Source organism: Phaethon aethereus (assembly GCF_964289735.1).
Source record: "Phaethon aethereus genome assembly, chromosome: 17".
NCBI classification, from domain to species: domain Eukaryota; kingdom Metazoa; phylum Chordata; class Aves; order Phaethontiformes; family Phaethontidae; genus Phaethon; species Phaethon aethereus.
Genome location: NC_138593.1, coordinates 5252729 through 5274172, shown reverse-complemented (window position 1 = coordinate 5274172; position 21444 = coordinate 5252729). Strand labels below are relative to the sequence as shown.

Genomic DNA, 21444 nt, shown 5'->3' with positions numbered 1-21444 from the left:
TACATGGCATGAACTTACTTTAATGACGTCTTCATCAGAGGATTTGCACTCAACTGATTCAGAGATGTCTGTCACAGCGCTGTTCTCCTCAACGGAGACCACTTTGATGGGCACTGCCACTGTTTTTCCTGTGAGAATCGCGGTGTTCAGAATTTCTGTGTCCTGTACGCAAAACAAATCACAGCGCTGTTCAGAAATAGCTAAAGAGATTTCTGAAAGGCAAGCATAAGCTCTTCAGCTGGACTTATACTCAAGAAAGATGCATCAGTTCTCAGTGGCTAATGATCTAATCTCACCTTCAGATAGGTGCAACGTGGATAAAACACAGTAAAAGCCCAATTATATTTTATCTGCTAAATAAACACAGCCAGCGGCATTGCACACTGCTAAAATAGTGAGTAAAAATCAGTCCAGGCAGGCATACATTACAGGTAGCTTCTACTTTTTAAATGTGGGGCTTTTCCCAGTATTTACCTTCTAAAACATGAGTTCAGAGTTTTTGCCAATTCAAACTGGATTTGATTGGGCATGTTTGGGACAGGATGCAAGAGCCTCGAAAGTAAAAATACTGCTCTTCGAACATAAGCCCATTGCAAAGACGGGGCCGCTCTGTGAACTTTATATCTGGAACTGTTTCAAGATTATTTAATTTCCTTTGATATGGCCAATGAAGCAATGTAAGGAATCCAGAAAGACTCAGTGATGCTATTAACTGCAGGGAAAATAACAAGGAAATCTGAAGTTTGAACTTGGGTCATGGCATATAAAAGCCTTTCAACGCACTATCAACTAAGCCAAGTCTTCTAACTCCTGAACTGTTTCAGCATCACCATATTCCCAGGATGCTCATGCTGGAAGAACTTCAAAGTTTTCTCCCATTTTTCAACTTCCAAGTCTATAAGGTGAATAAAATATTCAGCAAAATCCTCAGCACCAAAATCATGAGGACTGAAGTCACTGACGTCAACAGCAGCAAAATGGGGCACTGATACTATTGATACTGTTTTCGATTCAAGTTTAGTGAGTTTGAAATCTAGGTCAGATTTTCTTTTCATCTTGCAACTTGTTATTTCTCAGGTTCTCCTACAGCTCTCATAAGAAATTCCATCAAACTTATAAAAAATTGTTAAAAGGAATGTTGACTGTTCTAGAAAAGTAAGAACCCTAAATAATTCCCTATGGCATATATGAAAATGAAGCTACCCAACACAGTAAATCACAGCCGGATTTATAAATCACAGTCTAAAGCCATTCTCAGGAACTCCTGATTTTCAAAGGTGGAGAACACCCCCAGCCGTCTCCCATACAAATTCTGCCGGGTACCTGGCACTTTTGAACAACAGAGCACTGTAGTGAAATACATGGCTTTTAGAGCTTAACTTCTGTCCCCAAGCTTGAAAATTTTCTTCCAAAAGTATTTATTTCTATGTACTGGTATTTTGTTAAGGCCAGAAACAGATGCAAAGGAGCAGTTCTCAACATTTGTCAAAAGAAACCTCAGTAACAAACCCAGCTACTCTTCTGTCTGCAGATTTTCAAAGCAACAAACATTGAATAACCCACACAGGTTCACCAAAAAGCAGGTTCACCGTATTTTCTGCTGTGTATTTGGCTACTGCACATGCTGTATGTCCTTTGGAATTAATCTTTTGCTTCGATCCCTTAAAGTCTTATTTTTTGTGACTCTTGAGTGTTAAACACTTGGAACTAAGGACTCCAGGGCAAGAGAGTTTGTGGAAGTGACATGACATCTTTTCAGGCTATCTCAGCTCTGCTTTGAAGTGATTCTACTCAGATCCAGTTTTTCCTTAGCAACTGATATGTACCACTGATAGAGAGATCTAATTTAAAGGGACAGGTTCAGAGGAAAAGAAATCCCATAAATAGAAACGAGTTTCAGATATAAAACATACTCTGTGGCTTGGTGATTTACCCGTATTTGTATTTAATGGTAATTTTTGAAGGTCAAGACAAATGAGAGAATCATATACACACAAAACAAGAAAGAAACAAGCCCTGCACCACTGCCAAGAAAATAAAAACAGAAACCTGATTATACAATGAGATGAAACTTCTGTGCCACAAGCAGCAGCGTAAATTCATCATCCAGGTTTAACTTGCAACAAGCTGCCCGGGAGTCACCAGAACTCCCTTCAGCTCAGCTTTGCTCATGCCTGCAACGTTAAGTAATCAGTGGCCTCAAGATGAAGTCAAATATCAAGGAGGAGAGAAAAGCAGGTAAGTGGGAAGCCCAGCAGACAAGACCACCAGGCACTCTGACCCGCATGAGGATCCTGTGCTCCTGACTCCCCAGCCCTGCAAAGCACCGGGGGAAAACCAGCCGCTTAGTGCACTCTGGCATTACCCTGGGTGATGTGGTGAGACTACTACTGGTTGTATCATGCTATATCATGTTTGCTGCACCACCAGCCACGGCTGCAGCTAAACTCTGAGCCTACACCAGAGTACCATGAGAACACTAGGGAACAGGATTAAAATCCAGTATTGGAGATAGGGTTTAAAAAAATGGGATGCAATGAAATTAAATGCAAGTTGTTTCTCTTCTGTAGGAACAACTAATCCTATAAATACAGGTCAGAAAATATTCAACAGGAAAAGCTGCTCTCAGAAAAGCATTTGGGGACTACAGCGATCACAAACTGAATGCAAGTCAGCCACTGCATGCTGCTGTGGTTAAAAACACAACCGAACCACCAAAGAACCCTCCCGCAGGAAGTTGTATTAAGAGGTGTATCACCTGTAAGATGTGAGGTATTCCTACTCAGCACTAGCAAGGCCTCAGCTAAAGAGCTACATCCAATTTTGAGAACTATACTGCAAGAAAAAACTTTAAGTGAAATGAAATAAGAAAGAGCAAGGAGAAAAAATCAAAGACTAGAAAATAAGATCCATGAGGAACAACTGAAAGAATTGGAATTATTTAGCCTAGAGAAGATTATAGGGAAAGATGATTACTGTCTCCGTATACACAAAAGTCTTCCAAAAATGAGTAAGAATAAACTATTTTCCATGTTCATGGACAGAGCCCAAAGTAATGGCCTCAAGCTGCAACAAGGAAGATTTGTTTGACATTAAGGCAATCTTTATTATAAAAATAAAGAATTGATGGAATAGGTTGTGTAGAAAAAAGAAAATGCACAGTCTAGCCTAAGAATAAACCTATCCCAAATAATACGATCCTTCTTCACTGGACAAAAGAAAATGATCTATACCTTTACAATTGAAAAACCTGACAGGCAAATGTGACTGTCATTCCTGCTTTCTGCACTATATAGTGCAGAGCTGATGTACCAATTGTTAAGTAATAATCCGTCACTTCTGCTTCTCTCTTTCCAATAGGTCATTATTGGTGTATCTGAATTCTAAGTGGCTTTGATATAAAGCCATTATTACAAAGGTTAAAAAAACCTTTTCAAATTTCCCAAGACCTTTCTGGAGAGAAGACAGAAAATTTGGCTACTGGCACATTACCAGCAATTAGAAACCTCAGTCTTCTGCCCTTTGCTAATGGTTTCATTACAGGAAGTAGTGTGCACCTGAATGAATTTATTTTGATTAATTAATTCAGAGATGCATCTGCCCCAAAATTCTAAAAGGCATCGTTTGTCATGATAAAGGGCTACTGAAATTTTACATCCCTTCTCTGTAGTCCAATATGAACTTCAGGAATTTCGAATTCATCATGTGCACAAAGGAGATAGAAACATATTGTAGATACTACCTAACGGCTTCATAGCTAGTACCATTACAATCGTTAGAGATCCTCAGCATTAGGAAGCAATTGGTAGCCAGCTTGCTACAGCGTTGAGCAGGGATAGAAACCTCGGTGTTTCACCTCCACTGAAAGCAGTCAGAACTCATTGGTATTACACAGATTAAGAAATACTGAACTATAAGCAATTAATATATTACATATTATGTTAAGAGCAATTCTCAGATCTGCCACCTCTCTTAGTCTGTAAGTGCCCTACACTATTCAACTGTGATATAAAAAAAAAAGGGACCAAAAACCCAAGTCCTGATTCTATTGTCTTCTTGTTTAGAACTAAAATAGAAAAATGTGTCCTAGATCCCTGTATATGGAAGAGCGTTATGGCACAACTTCTGCCTCCTCTGTGTTTCCTTTCTATTGCTGCAATAAAGCCAAAGGCTTTAACGTAACAGAGAAATGACCCATTGTCTGCAGCCACACACAGGCTGTTATGCAGAAAACTCTAAATAATGTATGAAAAGATCCATGGTCCAAGACTCCTCAAAAGCTGAACTGCAACTCATAAAAATAAAAGAAACTTAAATAGAACTCTGTCTGCTCTGCAATACTGAACACTCTGAACGTGCACCACAGACAAGGGGGCTCTGATTCAGCACCCGAACCTGTTTCTCTTGCATTCTTGCCACCTCCTGTAATATCCTTGATTATCCACTGATAAACAGAAATAGTCGTTGAATCTTTAAGGCTATGTCAAGCAACATCAAAAAAACAATTGTTCTCCCATCAGAACAGGAAACAAGATAGCTGGTATAGGTGGTGATTTTAATGTTTTCTTTTTAAACACAATATACTATCCTGTTTGCAAGCTAATTTGGGAGTATACAAACAAGATTACTAAGAAACCTTTACAGAGACTAAGAACTCATTTAAAATGCAGGCGCTTTTCAAAAATCACAATTCTTGGCCATTTCCACATTCTTTAATATTTAAAACCCCCAAAGAACTAATCTACTTTCTGTGCAGGCAGCAACTGAAGTTTTAAAATCAAATTTATTTTGTGTGGCAAAAGACTGAAAGCATCTGATAGCAATGTCTGGACTTGTTCCAAATAAATTAAAAAAATGGGGAAAATAGTGTAAAACAAATTGAAAAAAGAGAAAGAGGGTGACTTGTAAGTAGGCATCAATATCCAGGTTGGAAAGAAGTTTCGGTAAGTGTATTGCAAACTCTAAAAAAGCAAGGGTTGTCATTTCCAAAGTCAAAATGGAGAACTACACATATAATTCTTATTAACACAGAAGGGAGATTTGAGCTCTGAACTTCTTTGGAAGCCTCAAACTGTCTTTGCAGTGCAATGACCAAATCCCAACATCTGACTCTGATATTGCAGAGACAGAATTGGTTTTCTTGTATGAAGAGCAACCTACAAACTCCCAGTTAGGATGGTTCTTTACTGTTACCTGGGCATCCCTTCAATGAATACAGCACATGAAGGAAATCATTACTATTTAAACATATTTAATTAACAAACAGCAGCATTAAAGAACGTTTTTTCTTGTTCCTCTAATGGTTAGACATGAGGCTGTAATCAAAGGAGATATTCAACAGCAAACCATTGAATGGTGTACCTAAGAAATTACTTAAAAAATGTATTGATAAGTTTTAACTTCAAACAAGATCTCATAACCAAAACTGAGAAAAATGTCTTCACCCAACACATTTTCATTATCCACTAACAAAACATCTACTCTTCCCCAGACAATGTTTTGTGTACTAGTCTAGCTCCAATCAGCACTACGTTTGGTTACTCAAAACCCCAACCTGAACCATCAGACTCTGCATCAAGGGCACAGCACCGTACCTCCTCTACACAAGCATGCTTCTGTGACTTCAGAAATGAAGCCCTGAGGTCACAACCTGATACCTACTACAGATAAAGAAAAGCTTCTCTGCTGGTGTATGTATGCAAAAAGTGTGGTATGAAATCCTCACAGCACCAGCAACTTCTACTGTTCATCTGCCTTCCCCAGATAAACAAAGTAAGAGGGTTAGGCAGCTTTCCCACCTCTTTAGAGCTAAGCACTTGATAAGCTGTGACTCAAGTGCAACTAGGTAGCACCTAGTTAGGACAAAGGGGTAGTCCCATTCATTTCCCTGCATTCTTGATTTGGAAAAAAGAAAAAAAAAAGAGTTAATCAAGAAGCCCACAGGCTAGGACTGGTGAGTTCTAGCAGACTAGCAGTTTGGAATTCCTCTGTGTGTGCCTGTATCCGGTTACCGCAGTTAGAAATCTCGATATTAGATTTGAGTAGATCAGGAAAAGAATCAAGTGGCATTTCAGAGAAAAATGGTGAGATCGGAGTCAGGCAGGGAGTCAGGCTCCGAGACCTGAGTTCCGCGAGACCATTACACAGAATTTGATGCAAGTATCACCACTCTACAGGAAGTCTCTGAGCTTTCCTGCTTGGAGCCAATATTATGATTTGGAGTACCATAAATTTTTGTTCATACTCTGATCTTGATTACATGAGGGTTACTTTGGGCAAAGTCCACTAGCAGTAGTATTGTCTAAACATTTTCTCCCACAGCTGCACTCATTGTGCTACTTCCCAGAAAAGTTAGCAGAACTGGTATTCAGAAAAATCAGTACTTTTTTAGAAAGGGAAAATAACACCCATAAAGCTAATGTATTCTAGCCAGAGCTGAGAAGAAGCATGTGCTCACATTTGGTCATCTGAAGTTAGGTAACACTATGGTTGACTCCGCAGGAATCTCACACTTTATTCTGCTCGTGTCTAAGTCAGGGAACTTCCACCGATGTCAGTGGGAGCTCTGCGCAAAGGGCAAGAATACAAAATACAAGCCTTAGCTGCTTGAGTTTAGCTGAAGAGCAAACCTTATGTTCATCCAAGCTCTCAACTGTAAGAAGGCAAGCATTCAGCCATGACTAATTTAGGAACTAATTCAACATTAAATTGCAGCAGAATGAGGAAGCAAAGTGACAGCTGTTTAATTAAACTCTAAATCCGATTAGATGGTGTTATCAAGAGAAATCCATGGGAGCCTGAGGTCATGAGAATGGTTCTGTTTACAGGCTGAAAATTCTGTAAGTGGAATCTCATATAATGATATGAATCATGGCTTAGCATTAGGATTTCTCCCTCATACAGACACACTACCTCGTGAGTAGCAAACCTATGCTGTAGACCTGAGGAGTCACACAGAAAAACCAATTACGTTTTAATTTATAAGGAAAGTTTCTTGAAAACGTTTGTGGAAAAGAGGCAGCTAGGCACTATCTACCTTAAAGTTGAAGCGGTATTTGCCTTATGGAAAAAGGACAGAAGCAGCGAGCCCTTGCATGCTGTTGACAGCACTTGAATCGGTGGAGACAATGCCTACGCAGGAGAGCTCCAGGAGCTGTACTGTTTTTCCAACTGTTGTTCCACCCATCACCCTTGATGAAGGATGACACCTTGGCAACGCATTTACAAGAGAAGAAGATGGAGAAGAGATAAAATAAACTCCGCACACGCCAGTTGCAAACACCATAAATACTCGACTGATGAGCACTAAGTTATGCATCACAAGTTTCCAGGGCATCCTAGTTAGAGTGATGCACAGAGCTGTACCGCACTGCAGACAAATGTTATGCTGATTTCTGAGTCTGGTAACATGACAGTTGTAGATTTGAGTTATTAATACTACTAAGATTACATCCGATTAACAAAATTACATTGTTAGACAGCTGACTTTGTTTATCTACATAATCCCATGATTAAAAGTAAATTATACATTGTGCTTTCTGCCAACTGGATTCCGTAACGCTCCATGTTCACAAATACTATATATGAGAAGGAAAAGAAGCTGATATTCTGTTTTTAAATTTTTAGCACACACTTCAGAAGAACAGGAGTGTTTCTACAGACCAAAGAGTTTGCATCATGACTGAGGACCTCCCTGAGGCAAATTTACTCCATGGCAGGCAGCGGGGAAGAGCAAATTCTGTTAGTCAGATTTTGGTTTCCTCTTTTCTTTCACTCGATTCCAATGCTATGGGCACATCACATGTAAATCCTGCTCTGCTTCATTCATCGGTTTATAACATGAGGGCTTTTACTTCACGAGTAATATCACATGGCAAAAAAAATGGGGTAATGCCATTAAGCAGTAAAACCAAAGCGAGGCAACCTGCTTACTGAATAGCATCCCTCAGTGTTCAAACATGGATCCAGATGGCATCCAGGTTACACCACTCTGAGGTCCACAGTGCCAAGGAAAATGTAAACTAATGGACAAATTAACAGTGGTGAAAGATCTACATAAGAAACAGACTTATTCAATAAAAGTTGCCAGTTCTGCATTTTGTTTCTGAGATCCTTTGTTCTACTATCCTCATCAAAGTTTCTTTTGGATGCTAATTCTTTTCGACACATGACAACACTATGAGGTATCTTCTCTTTATTAAATCCTTGTTATATGGCCAATAATGTACATGGCACAAAAATTAAGGACAATACCTGCCCTGAAGAACAAATAATGTGAAAGTCAAACACAGATTAAAACATTACCCATGGAAAGACCCAAAGGTGGACGCTGGCATTGTTCTGTCCCTAGAATGCACAACATTTGTTTGAAGAGCTTGACCGACGTCGTATCTGTGGGTCTCCATGAGTCTTAAAGAAGGTAAATGGAGAAAATGTAGGAAACAAGGATGTAGGGAGGGCATTCAGACTCCTATTTCTCACTTCCCAGAGGAGTGGCTGTGACCATCATCAGTACACAGGTAAAGCCCATCAGTGCACAGGCTAGGCTGGGGCCTCTTACCCATTCCTCCTGGGGCTGGACCACTGCAAAGAAAATAGTGGCAGATTCCTGGGGCCAAAGGAGAGAAAGCAAAAGGCGCTCAGCTGGGATGGGAGTGTCTCTGGCCCAGCACAATCTTCCTTGTAGTTTTTGTGAACCATGTAACTTATGACGAAGACCTGAGTGTCTTTTCAAAATGGGAACACAGTGTTCTGCAAATTCAGTGCCTGTTTACAGTCTCCATATTGAGATAAATCTTAGTTACTGGCCTTCCACATTAGCAACTAGACCATTCCTTTTTCTTCCCTGCTTTTAAGAGTTTTCAAATACCCTGCCAGTGGAATTTTTGAGTCCTGATAAATTACACTCTGTAGACAGAAAAGGGGAATGTAGAATATATTAACAGATAGGGATGCAGAAAAAAATCCTTGGATTCTTGGATGACTAATCCACACTTCCCTTGCAGTGAATCTACCCTGTTAGCATTCGAACGTGCAAAAGGGAACACAGTCAAAGATTATTTTGATTTAGCAGATGCAGCGTTTATTGCTAAACATAGTTCTATCATCAGCCAAAAGTGAACATCTCTTTTAAAAAGAGACTGGTGCAACTGAACAAAATTAACCATGCCTTTAATTGGTTTGTTCTGTTTACAGTTAGTGACGTAAAATGATGGAAAAATGTCATAAAGCCACTACTCAAATCTGTGTATTCAATGAAGGCCACATTGACTTAAGGTCAGGTACAGAGGTCTGATGCTACCCAGATTATTATAACAGGATCTCACTTCTTATTACTTGTAATTTTGAATAAAAAAGTAAAATCTTATCAGCATATACTGTTCCCATGTGCACAGTCCATAAACAGCATTCTGGCTAGCAGAAAAACAAGCAATAGACACAGCCTGTTTTATAATGAGGATGAACCCTCTAAAAAGGACAGTGAGAAACATTTTGCTTCAAGCTGCACATTAACAAACGCCCTTTCTTCAGAGCTTATGGAAACAGCAATTATACTAGCAGTCAGGGTAGCTTTCTGTGATCTGTTAAAGAGGGATAACCAGTCTCTGTCTCTTCATTTCCAATGTGTTTGAAACTAGGTGGAATGAAGAAACCTTATTAGGTTCTTTCTGGACAGTAGGTCCAGAAAGGTATAGTGCCTCTGAAGGTTCTGTCACTTCTTCCACTTGTGAACAACTGAGAATCAAATTCAGATTTCTTTTAACAAATCTGTTTCAGAAGTAATGTTTACTGTATTTGTTAGACTAAGTTTATCATATGCAGGTCACAAAGCCAATTCAAAACTTGATTTTGGAGCTATAATAGTTTGCCACAGGCACTGAGACTAACCAAGAAAACTTATTTCCTCTCCCTTGTGGAATCAGTATCCAGGCGCTTCCATTAATATTCCTACCAGTAAAGTTCCACTGCCTGAATATCAATGCTACTTGTATTTATTATTTGTACAAAAGTAACCCCACTCTGGCTCCACATGATAGCTGGATGTCGATATGCTGAGCAGTGACTATAATAAGAGACTCTTTCTACACCAAGGAGGAAAAAAGAGCAACCAGATCAACTGATTCTCAGCACATCCTGGTGAATAACCGATTCTTCTTGTTTTCTGAACAGATCTAGGAATGAGAAAAATCATTTCCACACCATCTGATGCAGTTTGATTTTGGCTTTCTTGCTGAATAAAAAACTTAGAAAATATTGAAGTGTTCTAGTTTTCTTTCCATTTTATTTTCCAGTAATATCTGGGGAAATATATAGCCCCAATGTTATATCAAAACAACATCAACAACAACAAACAATTTACTTTTATTTATGAAGTATGGACCCCCAAACACCACTTTCACTAGATGGATCTTGAGTTGATCACTTACGGCTCTTTCAAATTTTTTATATATTAAATCTTTGTATTGCTTTATCTTAAAACCTGTCTTTACCTAACATAAAGCAAGGTGGAATGAGAAACGTGTGGTCCTTTTCCCACACAGAACATGGATTCAGTTAAGGCAATGATTATTGACCCCTTGGAGAACCTGCATCCTTGCAGGAGCTTAGAAGATGCAGATATCTAAATTGTGAGGGACTAAACTAACTACCAAGTGTGTTGGAGAGGCATTGCCTCCAGCAGCAGCAACCAGCAAGCCTTCTGCAAGGAAAGAGATGTCAGACAGACTCCCCCAAGACTGCCAACAAGCGAGTACAGTCTCCAAAACTCCTTCTTTCCACCTGTCCCAAGAGCTGTTCCACTGCTTGAATCAGGCAGAGAGTACCACGCTTAGCTCACACGTGACAATGTATTGCACTGGCATACAACACTTCTTTTTTTTAATGAATCAAGTAACCAAGAAATAACTTCAAACCTTCCCTACCACCCTAAATTACTCCGACAAGATGATCTCATAAGATAATCTAACCCCCTAGGCGATGGAAAATATAAATTAATAAGGACATGAAATAAAATCCACTGAACATTTTCATGCTTGATTGTGTCTTCCTTTACCTTAAAAGCTGTGAATGTGCATAGTTTGCCTTTTTAAAGTGTCTATCATAATCAATGTGTATCAACAGTGACTGAGCCTCTGGCTGGGGGCCTCTCTGTTTTGTAGGAGCTGTGACACTAAATTCAATTAGGTACAGTTCACTAAAAAGACAAGTACTATGCTAAAACTGTCTCTATTTCCTGTTGATTAGAACAGGTATGTCAGAATCCAGTGGTCGATATGTATTTTCAAAGAAAGATGGTATTTTCTGCTGTGTGGAGGAAGAGTCTGTAACTGCAAATTACTTCAAAGGAAACAATTCTGGAACCACTTAAAATGTAGAAACAGTTTTAAGGGCAACTGCAGGAGATAGAAAGATGAAATGTGGGCTTCTGCTTCCCGTAACCACTTAAAATATAGAAAAAGGACATAAAGGTGTCTAGAGAAGATGGGAAGCCGAAACCCAGACTTTATTTCCCTGTACTTAGACATAAGCGAAACAAAAAATCTGATTCTTTAAAAGATGCGTATGTACAACACAGGAAACTACCCGCTCTTCTTTGTGGAATTTCATTCCTTACTTTCAGTATTTTGCTAAATTGACTTAGAAATGAAAGCACTTACATAGGAAATGCATTACGTAGAGAGAAAAAATTGTATCTATGGGTTGAAATGTGAGTGATTACCTGAGATATTCAAACTCCAGCATCATTACTGGTTATTTTGAGCATAAAAAATGCAAACAGATGAAAAGCTGTGAAATGGGAGGTTAAAAACCCTTATTCTGAGACCAACATACTTCAGAACCTTCGCTGCTGTTGTTTCAGAGCATAGTTACTTATGGATATAAGTATACTTAGGGACACTTATGAATACACTTACACCTGATGAATACGATCAATAAACTGTCCTTTTATACATTGTATACATTTTTAGAGTGCATAAATTATACATATTTCATCTATAGTACATATATGACAATATCTACAATATGTACTCATACATACAATTTTTTATCTAACAAGCACTCTTAGGAGAGTAGCCACGTGCTTGGAAAATAGAGTGGAGAGAAACATGTATTAACAACATCAGTTCAGTGACTGTAGCTACTCACAGCATTCCCAGGAAAGGATAAATATTTGTTTGATTCCAAAAGCTGTGCCAATAAAATAGCCTCAGAAACTGCAACACGTTCTATCCTTTCTAATCACAAAAATAGCTTTTCATTTCCTCAAACATCTAAGGAATAATTGTTGGAGAAAGCCTTCAGCTATGATGAACACCTCTCCACTGCTGAATGGTCCTATTAAGTTTATCACAGATGGGAGTGGGAATATTGGTAAGGCCTGAATGGGGGAGAGAGGCAATAGCCACCTGGTGATCTTATAATGGAATAGTTCATGGATGCTTAAGCAGCCATGGATGGAGCTATATAATATCTTCTTGCTGAAATAATTTCATGGCTTACAGTTCACTTTTGTTGCAAAAAGACTAATATGTGAAACTTGCCAATTGAAGGGCATTTTCTGAGTTCAGTATCTGTCAGTCATTTACTTTTCTTTTTTACAAGTCCGAGGAAGTTATTTGGAAATGGACCCCCAGTTAAATGGGGTTTGCTCCACCATTAGGCAGAACCAGCACAGCTCTGGTGATCTCTCCAGTCTGTGACAACCGTGGGAATATAGCTGGTAGTAAAAAGGCAATTTTCATTAGCAATTTGAAATTCTTCCCATGTTCATTTCAATTAAACCTGCGGCCCTGTTATATAGTTGGCTATATATCTATAATAATATTGCTGTAATAGCTGTAATCAATAGACAGTTGCAGATTGAAAATATACAAGCGTATTAGGATACATGCATGGATGCACACACAATTACACACTACTTGTATATATGTGAGTAATCTACATGCATGCAAATACATACACAACTATAATGGAAACAAGATTATGAGGCATTCCATGTTAATAAAAGCCACATACTTGATTATAGGCAGATAGAGGCAGTACTTTTCATTTTATATACAACACATTTCTATCCCAGATATTTCTTACTGTAAATATTTTGCAGACATAATTTTTTAAAACCTGACCCACTGAAATGAACAGTGATTTTGTCAGGGGCTTCAGTAAAGCCGAGGTCCATTCTAACCAGTGTTACAGAGTAAACCCTGAAGAGTCCTCCCTAACGTGCTTTCTTTTAGTCAGACCCAAGCACTTCCATAAACCTCTGCCGACTTCCACCTGAAGGATCATGGTCCTACTCCTCAGACAAAACTGATCGATTTAATTGTCTGTTATGGTAATAAGACGTGACAGATACAAGGGGTTTTCCACCACTTCGTAATGATCTGGACCACAGTGACGCTTTTGGTTTTGTGAGTTTGTCCCTTAACGTGGTGCAGATGTTCACGGTGGTCGATCTGAAACCAGCATCGCCATTGGCACGGGTGGAGCCTGTAGAGACATAGTGTGTAACAGTAGCACAAAGTCATGCTGGGCAGCAAAGATGGAAATCTTATCGTGGTTTCTGAATGATGGGAATCAAGAACAGATTAAAAAAAGAAGCCTTACAGTGAGGGTCTGATGTTTACAAATACTTATGTACACTTTTTATTTGCCTCAGTTTGTAGTGCTGTATTATTCAGCAGTAGCAGGAAAAGCTGTAAAGGAAGTATAATTTGATAAATTAGACTATCCACTGAAGATATCCACATAGTTACAGGCAAAAGAAAGATGGCATTTTTGGGGATGTGCTTCAACAACAGATCCAATTCACCATTTGCAGCTCTGGGAAAAGATTTAAGTGCCTAAGAACAGAGTGCCATTTACATGCTCTTAGGTATCATGCTTGGCCTCCAGATGCTCTTCCAGAAGGGCAGGGATCTCCTGTAGGTCCTGTGTCATACCTTGTAGTCCTGGATGGATGACTCAAGACTCTATGGCATCTTTAACGGTAAGGACACCTATGTGTAGGCACCTGGATCACCTCCTCCTTTCTTCTCCTTGAATTAACTTGTGCAAATTAAGTTTCCAGTCTGCCGCCTTTGTGCTTCAGCTCCCCATTTACAGAGAGGCTACTGTCCTGACTCCATTTGTTTACAGCGGAAGTAGAAACTGTTTTACAGTCAATGAAAATATGGTACCTACTATAACCCACTCCTGGAATTTCAGTTGGAGCCCCCAGAATCTGATGATACAAACCAAGTTTTATATAGTGGTACAAGCCACACTGATGATGAATAAACTGTTCAGTATGGATAAACGAGGTAAAATCTTACCTAGCCCGATTGTTTCAAGGGAGCGGCTCGGTGGGGATCGCAGTGTGGCGTGGCATGCACTCTACAGCTGGGGTGAAGCAATTTTAAATGCTTTATGGACTTTAAGTCCCAAGGACAATGTCTTTTTTTAAGTAACTGGGGTACTGCATGATACATGAATGATTTTTATGGCCACTGTGGAGGGCTGTGAACTTGTTTTATTTGTGTAGATTAATATGTCATGGATTATTAATGAGTTACTTTCTCCCTCTAATAGGCAGTATTCATCTTCCACAAGTTCCTTAAGGTCCTCAATTTTTGGCCATGGAGTGCACACAAACACTTGGCTCAAGTTTGTGGATGTCAGAACTCTAAACCACAGCAGAAGTGAAGCAGGCAGCTTCTGCTCAATTCTTTCAATTCAATTTAGTCTATTTTGAAATCAGCAAGGGAAAATTTCTACTTGCTCTTTTCTTATTTCAGCTGTACCACTTTAATTTTTGATAGGCAAAATCTGTAACAAAGACACAAAAGAGACTCTTACAGAACTGCTATGAAAAAGTAGTAATAAAAACGAAGAAAACAGTTATTATTATTTCCTATCCTTGTCCCTAGATTATTTTTCCTTTTCAAATAGTTTATTGATTTCACTGACTTCACAGCAGGTCCACATAAGCAAAGCACATAGAAGGCAGGAACAAGATTATTGCATTAATAAGAGCAGATACTGTACAGACACCAGAAGCTTACTACAGTTAAAAAGATGAGAGTGACACAGGAAAATTAAATTACTGACCAGACACATGTCTAACAGACTGGTGGGTCTTGTAATATACAGGAATTAAAACCAGCATATATGTAGAAGGAGGCAAAGTAAACATATAAAGCATGTATAATCACAGATTCAATTATTGCTTCTTATTCAAGCAAAAACAGGGTTTACCTTTAGGGGTGGTTTTGCAAGATCATTCTGGCTAGAGGTTCATAACTAGAGAAGCAACCCTGAAATGGGCTGCTATGACCACTGTATAAGCCAGTGATACGATGGTCAAAGGGATCAAATCTGTTTATTTAAAGCAGTACTTTAAATAGTATAACCTGGAGCAACCACAGTGACCATTATCTTTATCTGAGCATCTCAAAGCAACTAACAACACTGAAAGAGACTTGAAAAAAGACTTGTGTACTTGAAAGCTTGTCTGTTTTTTCTAACTCTACTGGATGGCCTAATAAAAGACCTTACCTCTAGCAACAAACCTTGCTTCACTTGTATTTGTACTCTTCAGGACTAGAACAACATTGCCAGTACTAAGTAGGGGAGACTGGGACCCATGTTTAAGCAGGGAATTTTCCTTTATAAGGAATCAGCAGTACATAATGATCCTGTAAGCCAAAAACTTACCTTGTAACACAGGAAATATTAACTACTGTGTCCATTTCAGAGATGAGTAAACTGCTGCGGATGAGTGTTGCCAAAGACTCAAAAGAGGCAGAAACTAACTCCAGACACGTGGCTCCTGGTCCATCAGACAACTCCTATTTTTGCATATCAGAATCTCCCAGTGCTTAATGAGTAGTGCATAATTTGAATGAGGTAAGAGCAGTGAGAAGGAATTACTGAGTCTTGAACGACTTATTTATTACCACACCAAGCTCACTCCTGAAGCTTCCAGGTGTTCTTAAAACATATGCCGCAGGATGCCTCGTGCCAGCTGGCAGCTCCACTGTTAGTCGCTGCTTTTCAATGCTTGCAATTGATGTTTGGTCCCAGATCCAGAATCTAAAACACAGTCTTCTCTGCTGGCTCAATCAAAGTTTCAAGCCACATAAAAACTTCTTGGTATTGGCACACAGGCACGTAGTACTCTACACAAAATGATTCCAAAGTACATCCAGGTCTTAGACTGATCGCTTTGGTTTCTGCGGCTGACATAATATATGCAGCAGGAGGCCTTCTACCTTCTGTTAGCTCTCCAAAATGAGAACTCAAGATCACAAAGAGGTTATAGGCAAGCCTTTTGGATTTCACTCAGTTGTGCACTATTTCAGAACACAAAAGGAAGAGAAATCACCTTTAAATCACACAAGGTGATTTTGTCCACATGCTCTTTGCCCAGCTACATCCTGGTAAATCTGGTTTATGCAAATGAAAATAAAAGTGTTATGCCAAGGTAAAAAATTGTCACATTAAAGAAAAAAGAAGAAAAAGAGAGATAAAGTAGTTCTCCCTGGAATGGCATATTGAGAGTAAAACTCAATAATGAATCTGAAGGTTTTAGCTGCCAGAAGTAGTTTGGGGGTAGAAGGCATAGGTAAATGGGCTATGCTGCAGAACCATACTACACAAAAGCACATTATGTGGTGCAGTAACACACTGGTTTTTCAATACTGAATTTACAGGCTAATGTTTCCCTCTATCATTTTCTCAAACTCCCCACTGAACTTGAATTATTTTTTTTACACTTATTTAGTTTACTCAAAATACTCATTTCACAACCTCCAAAACATGCACAGCTCTGGTCCTCCAGGGCCTGGGAGAGCGGAGTACAACACAGCCACTAATCCCGACAGTGACAGTCAGCATTCAATATTCAACTACTGTAATTAATAAAACTGCGCTGTTGCTATTTTTCACTAATAGAGGATTTCCAAAAGCAAATTGCAGCAATAAATTACATCATTACAGCCTATATTATTGTTCTGTGGAGCAACAAATCTTGCAGAAAGACAATCAGCTTTGCAGAGAAAAAAATACAGAGGACAAATCAGATGACTAGGACCTGATTAAAATTAATGTCAGTATTACTTTTGTTTCCATTTGCTTGCTGAAATGCCTTCTCTCACCAGTGTGCTGGCTTCCTGATGCCTATGCTATGGTGCTGGTGCTTTAAATATTAGGCATGATTTGTTTCTGAAGGGAGAAACAATCTTGGTATGTTCACTGTTTGTACCGATTTACACTGCCAGGCCCTGCAGTTTAACTATGGTCTAAAGCACACACCACAGTAAGGGGGCCATGGCCATGGTGTAGAAGTTTTAGTCTGTTAATTCATTTAGCATATGTGCATCAATCAGGAGAGCTCAGGCATTGCAGAAAGACCTTTGCATACAGCCCCTTGCATACAGCAAAGTAGGATTTTGTTAGTAGCCCAAGCTTTGCTGCTTTTCGTACTGGGACTATGAATATCCTTTTCGTACTGGGACTATGAATAGATCGAATCCCATCGCCACTGCTGCTCCCCATGTCTTTATGTTCGCTGCTACGCAGGAGAAGAGAAAGAGCCAGAAGCACGGTGCTACCTTTCTCCTCAGGACTGTACTGAACCCTGTCCTAGGTTTTAGCGTTTTATCTACCTCAAGCAGAACTACTGAGTTTGAAGTACGGATTCCTAATGAATTCCATGATGAACATCCTCGGTGATGAGAGTCTAGCTGGATAATGAACTGTAAACTGAAAGCAGGGCAAGGCAAACATCCATCTAATAGCAAAACGAAGTGAAAAGTTGTTGGGATTTTTAATGCTTGGGGTAGCTCATTATAACACTGAGGCTTGTAAAAGTCCTGGTGATTTTTTCTCCTCATGCTCACTCATTATCTTCCATTATAGTAAAGCATTTCCTTGTTGTCTAGTCTCACTGTCCAAGCTGGAGCACCTCAGGATCTCATTAATTAGATTCCAGCCTAAACAATTCAGAATTTTGCTAGGTAAGTATTTCACCTCATTGTGAAGAATGAGGTATTCCCCAGAAATATTACAACTTTCTTTACAGATCAAAATCATCATTAGAAGTTGTCAATGAAGAGAAGTTGTTTCTGTTTTTCAGTATGGGTCACAGCTAACCCAGGTGGAAACCGGTTACTCTCTAGAGTAAACCACAAATGTTTGTCGCCTGGAGTAAGTTTGGGCAGCGTCCAGACTTGTACTTATCAGTTAAGACAACTGATTGCTAGCTAAAGCTAATGAGACTGCACTAGTTTAGATTAAAACTAGTACATTAACTTCCTTAGCAGAGGGCATAATCTAGCCACCAAGACTGCTGAGTTCAACTTGCCTGCCAGCTCTGCCAGCATTTCATGGACAAGCTCGTGCAATGTTCTTCCATCTCCCCTTCCATTTCTTTCAAATCCTGTGCAGCAGAAGTGCTGTGCTGCAGGAGATTCTGACTCAGACATAGCATTTGACTCCCTTCCTTGGCCATGGGTGAAGTTTGATCAAAGTCTGAATTGCTTAATGCATGCTACAGTCTTACAAATTAGTAACCTCTGCCTTTAAATTCCAGTTCAGTTTCAGCTGCAAATTTTTGCAGAATATCAGCCTCTGAAATTGGTCTCGGCCTCTTGCTCCTGCTGAGAAGTGCCTCTCTGCCCTCCTCCATCTGACCTGGCTGTGAAGGCAGCAGGGGAGGGCACACAGGGTGAATAGAGTCCTTAACCACTACTGCATCAAAATACACAGCCCTGGAATGCCCTTCTCCAGCACTGTCATCTGAGTCCAGAGCTCACTTTCCGCTGGTTTATGATTGCGGCTCTGCATGGTCTCTGCTCACATGTGTCTCATCTGTGAAATTGCCTTTGTGGTTACGTTAAACAATCATTATTCTAATCAGCTGTCATTTCAAATATAAACTCTTATTGAAGACGTCTTCTTCTGATGGAGCAGTATCACAAACCTGAACCAATAATTAAAGCAGTCTCCAAATCCTGCCCAATAAATCACAAGAACAAAAGAACCTCCAGACTTCACATGTTACACAATGCAGTGCCATGAACCAATACCAAAATCACCTGCAGCAGAATGTGGACTTCACTGAGGCTAACTTGCAATGCTGAGGTTCAGTGTAGAAGCACCTGGCTATCTCCATACAGCCCTGCACTGTGCCGTGCTGTTAGAAGAGCGAGCCCATGACAGTACTCTTCTAACATGCACAAGTGAGGGGCATCAAGCGTGGGCTGGCTGGGGAATCTCAAATCCCTGTGCCAGCTATGTTAGGACAAAAGTGTGATCCTGTGTCCCAGTGTCGGCTGTGCCATCCCTCCTTTCCTATTCATGGAGCTCTGTTTCATCCAAGCTTGAACAATACCTTCACTTTTATCAGCTTGGCTTGTGGACTGAGAATTTTCTAGAGGATTCTGACTTGCCTGTCATTTATCTGTATAGCATTTAGTGCTGTGAGACGTTCCTCTTTGAGGGGAGCATTTAGGTATTACCATGAGACCAAGCGTCCAATGATTGAGTTGCTGGCTGTCTCACTCCATGTTCTTGTTCTGCAATTTTTTGTTGAGTCCAAGAATAATACAAATTAAGCCTCATACAGGTATCTCTCTAATACAAGCAGGAAAATTAACAAAGAACTCTAGAAGTTCTCTACACTTCTTTTACAGAAGATGTCTCGGCAGACATCTTTTACAGAGCACTTTAAAACTCGGGAAGCATTTTAAAAATCTCAGAGTAATCCATTCAATAGCATTGTCAGGTATGAGAAACGCTAGAAGAGGAAATTATGCATACTGTTGTGCTGCATAGAAAATGACATACAACTCGATCCAATGGAAAAATTAATTCTAGCCAGCTGAGATAGCCTTATTGATCCATTCTCATTTCCTACAAAAGGTAGGACTGAATGTGATTGTAGTAAAGAAAAGGAAAACAGAAGCTAGAGGCAAAAGTGCAGGGGTTGTAGAAATGATGATTTGGACTTAAAAAGGCACTGTTAAATTGAGCCATTTTAAGTTCTTTATGTTGTCTGCATCTTCTGACCAATTTAAGATCAATGAACAACAGTTCATCCTTTTTTTGCTTTTGTTTCCTGATAGGCAGACAACAAAAAAAGCCAATTCTTAACAGATAAGATGAATCAATATGCATTGCTAGTCACAGCCCAACGCACTATGTGACATGGCCAATTTCTAAGCAGGTATGCAGGCTCCAGAGTTCATCTGGTATAAAAATAGAGGAGTGACACAAACTTTAGTGAAATTATACCTACCATAAATCTGAAGGAAGGAATGCTATCCTCATTTAAACAATTGTAACTTGCCATGATGGAAATTGTAGGCATATAAGTGATCCCGGTAACTGCTTCTCCCTTAACATCAGAAGACATGCAAAGCACTCGGTCCTGTAACTAAACTCTAAAAACTCTCGACTTCATGGTATTATTTAGGGCTTCACAGTTGATTTAAGTTGTATTGCTAATAGTAATAGAACAGTTTTACATCAAATAAACTTCCCTCAACTCACAGTGTTTATTTGCTGGGATTCATAATTAAATTATCTGAGACAATACCTGTCAGGTGAGAAGTTTGATAGGTAGATTTTCTGGTCATTTGTTTGTGATAAGCAAATCAGGAAATGGATGTGTTTATATAGCCTCAGGTTTTACCTTCTGGAAAGCTCCTCAGTGCCTGCTGTCCCCCGCTTCATTCAGGACTCAAAGATTAACAGGAGTGAGAATTCTGCACTTCTGCAACCTTGAAACAGAGCTTTATGGTGTGAAGTCCCAGAATGTGCAGGGATGAAAACTCTATTTATTTAGGTCCATATTTTAGAATGGTATTACAGGGACTTCATTACAATGAAATACCTTAAAAAATCTTTACCTTAGGGAATGGCATACATAAATGTGTATATAAAACAAACATTGCTTTGGGAGCTAAATTTTCGATCATCTGTGCTTTAATGGAAAGCGAGTTAACAAGCATATAAAAAACCATCAAAAAGTTTTTTGTCTGAGTCATAGCTCTGCATCTTAGATGCTCGTTCGCTTACTTGTGCAGCAGAACTGTCCATACATTAAGTTCCGAATGTAAAGGACGCAAACCAAGCACTTCCTAATGAAACAACTTACCACTGAGCAAAACGTACGTGAGGAACCGTACTGCCTAATGAGAAGCCAAGGGGAACCTCGGCTACACATTCTTGCTGGGTTTGTCAGGGTACTCTACATAAAACCCTCAACTTGGATTAACCAGCGGTTCACAGGATGCTATTACGCAAGGAAAAGTTTACATCAGTAGAAAGGCAGGATGGGTAGAGACAGATTGTATCTTTTATTAGACCCACTGATACAGCTGGGGAGAAAAGACAAACTTCTGAGCACGAGGCGTGAAGCAGTTGTGACAACCTTTAAGTAACGCCTGAGAGGTGCTG

The 21444-nt window shown here is 39.6% G+C and overlaps 1 protein-coding gene across 3 annotated transcripts in view; it reads right to left on the bottom strand.

Moving 5' to 3' along the window:
- The window catches only part of TMEM132C (transmembrane protein 132C), a gene marked incomplete at its 5' end in the record, with an annotated part of 217519 nt that overhangs the window by 28539 nt on the left and 167536 nt on the right, over nucleotides 1–21444 (bottom strand). For all 3 annotated transcript variants that reach the window (XM_082007836.1, XM_082007837.1, XM_082007835.1), the window contains one exon: nucleotides 19–162. In XM_082007836.1, coding sequence (XP_081863962.1) covers nucleotides 19–162 — 144 coding nt within the window. The remainder of the gene's footprint in view (nucleotides 1–18; nucleotides 163–21444) is intronic.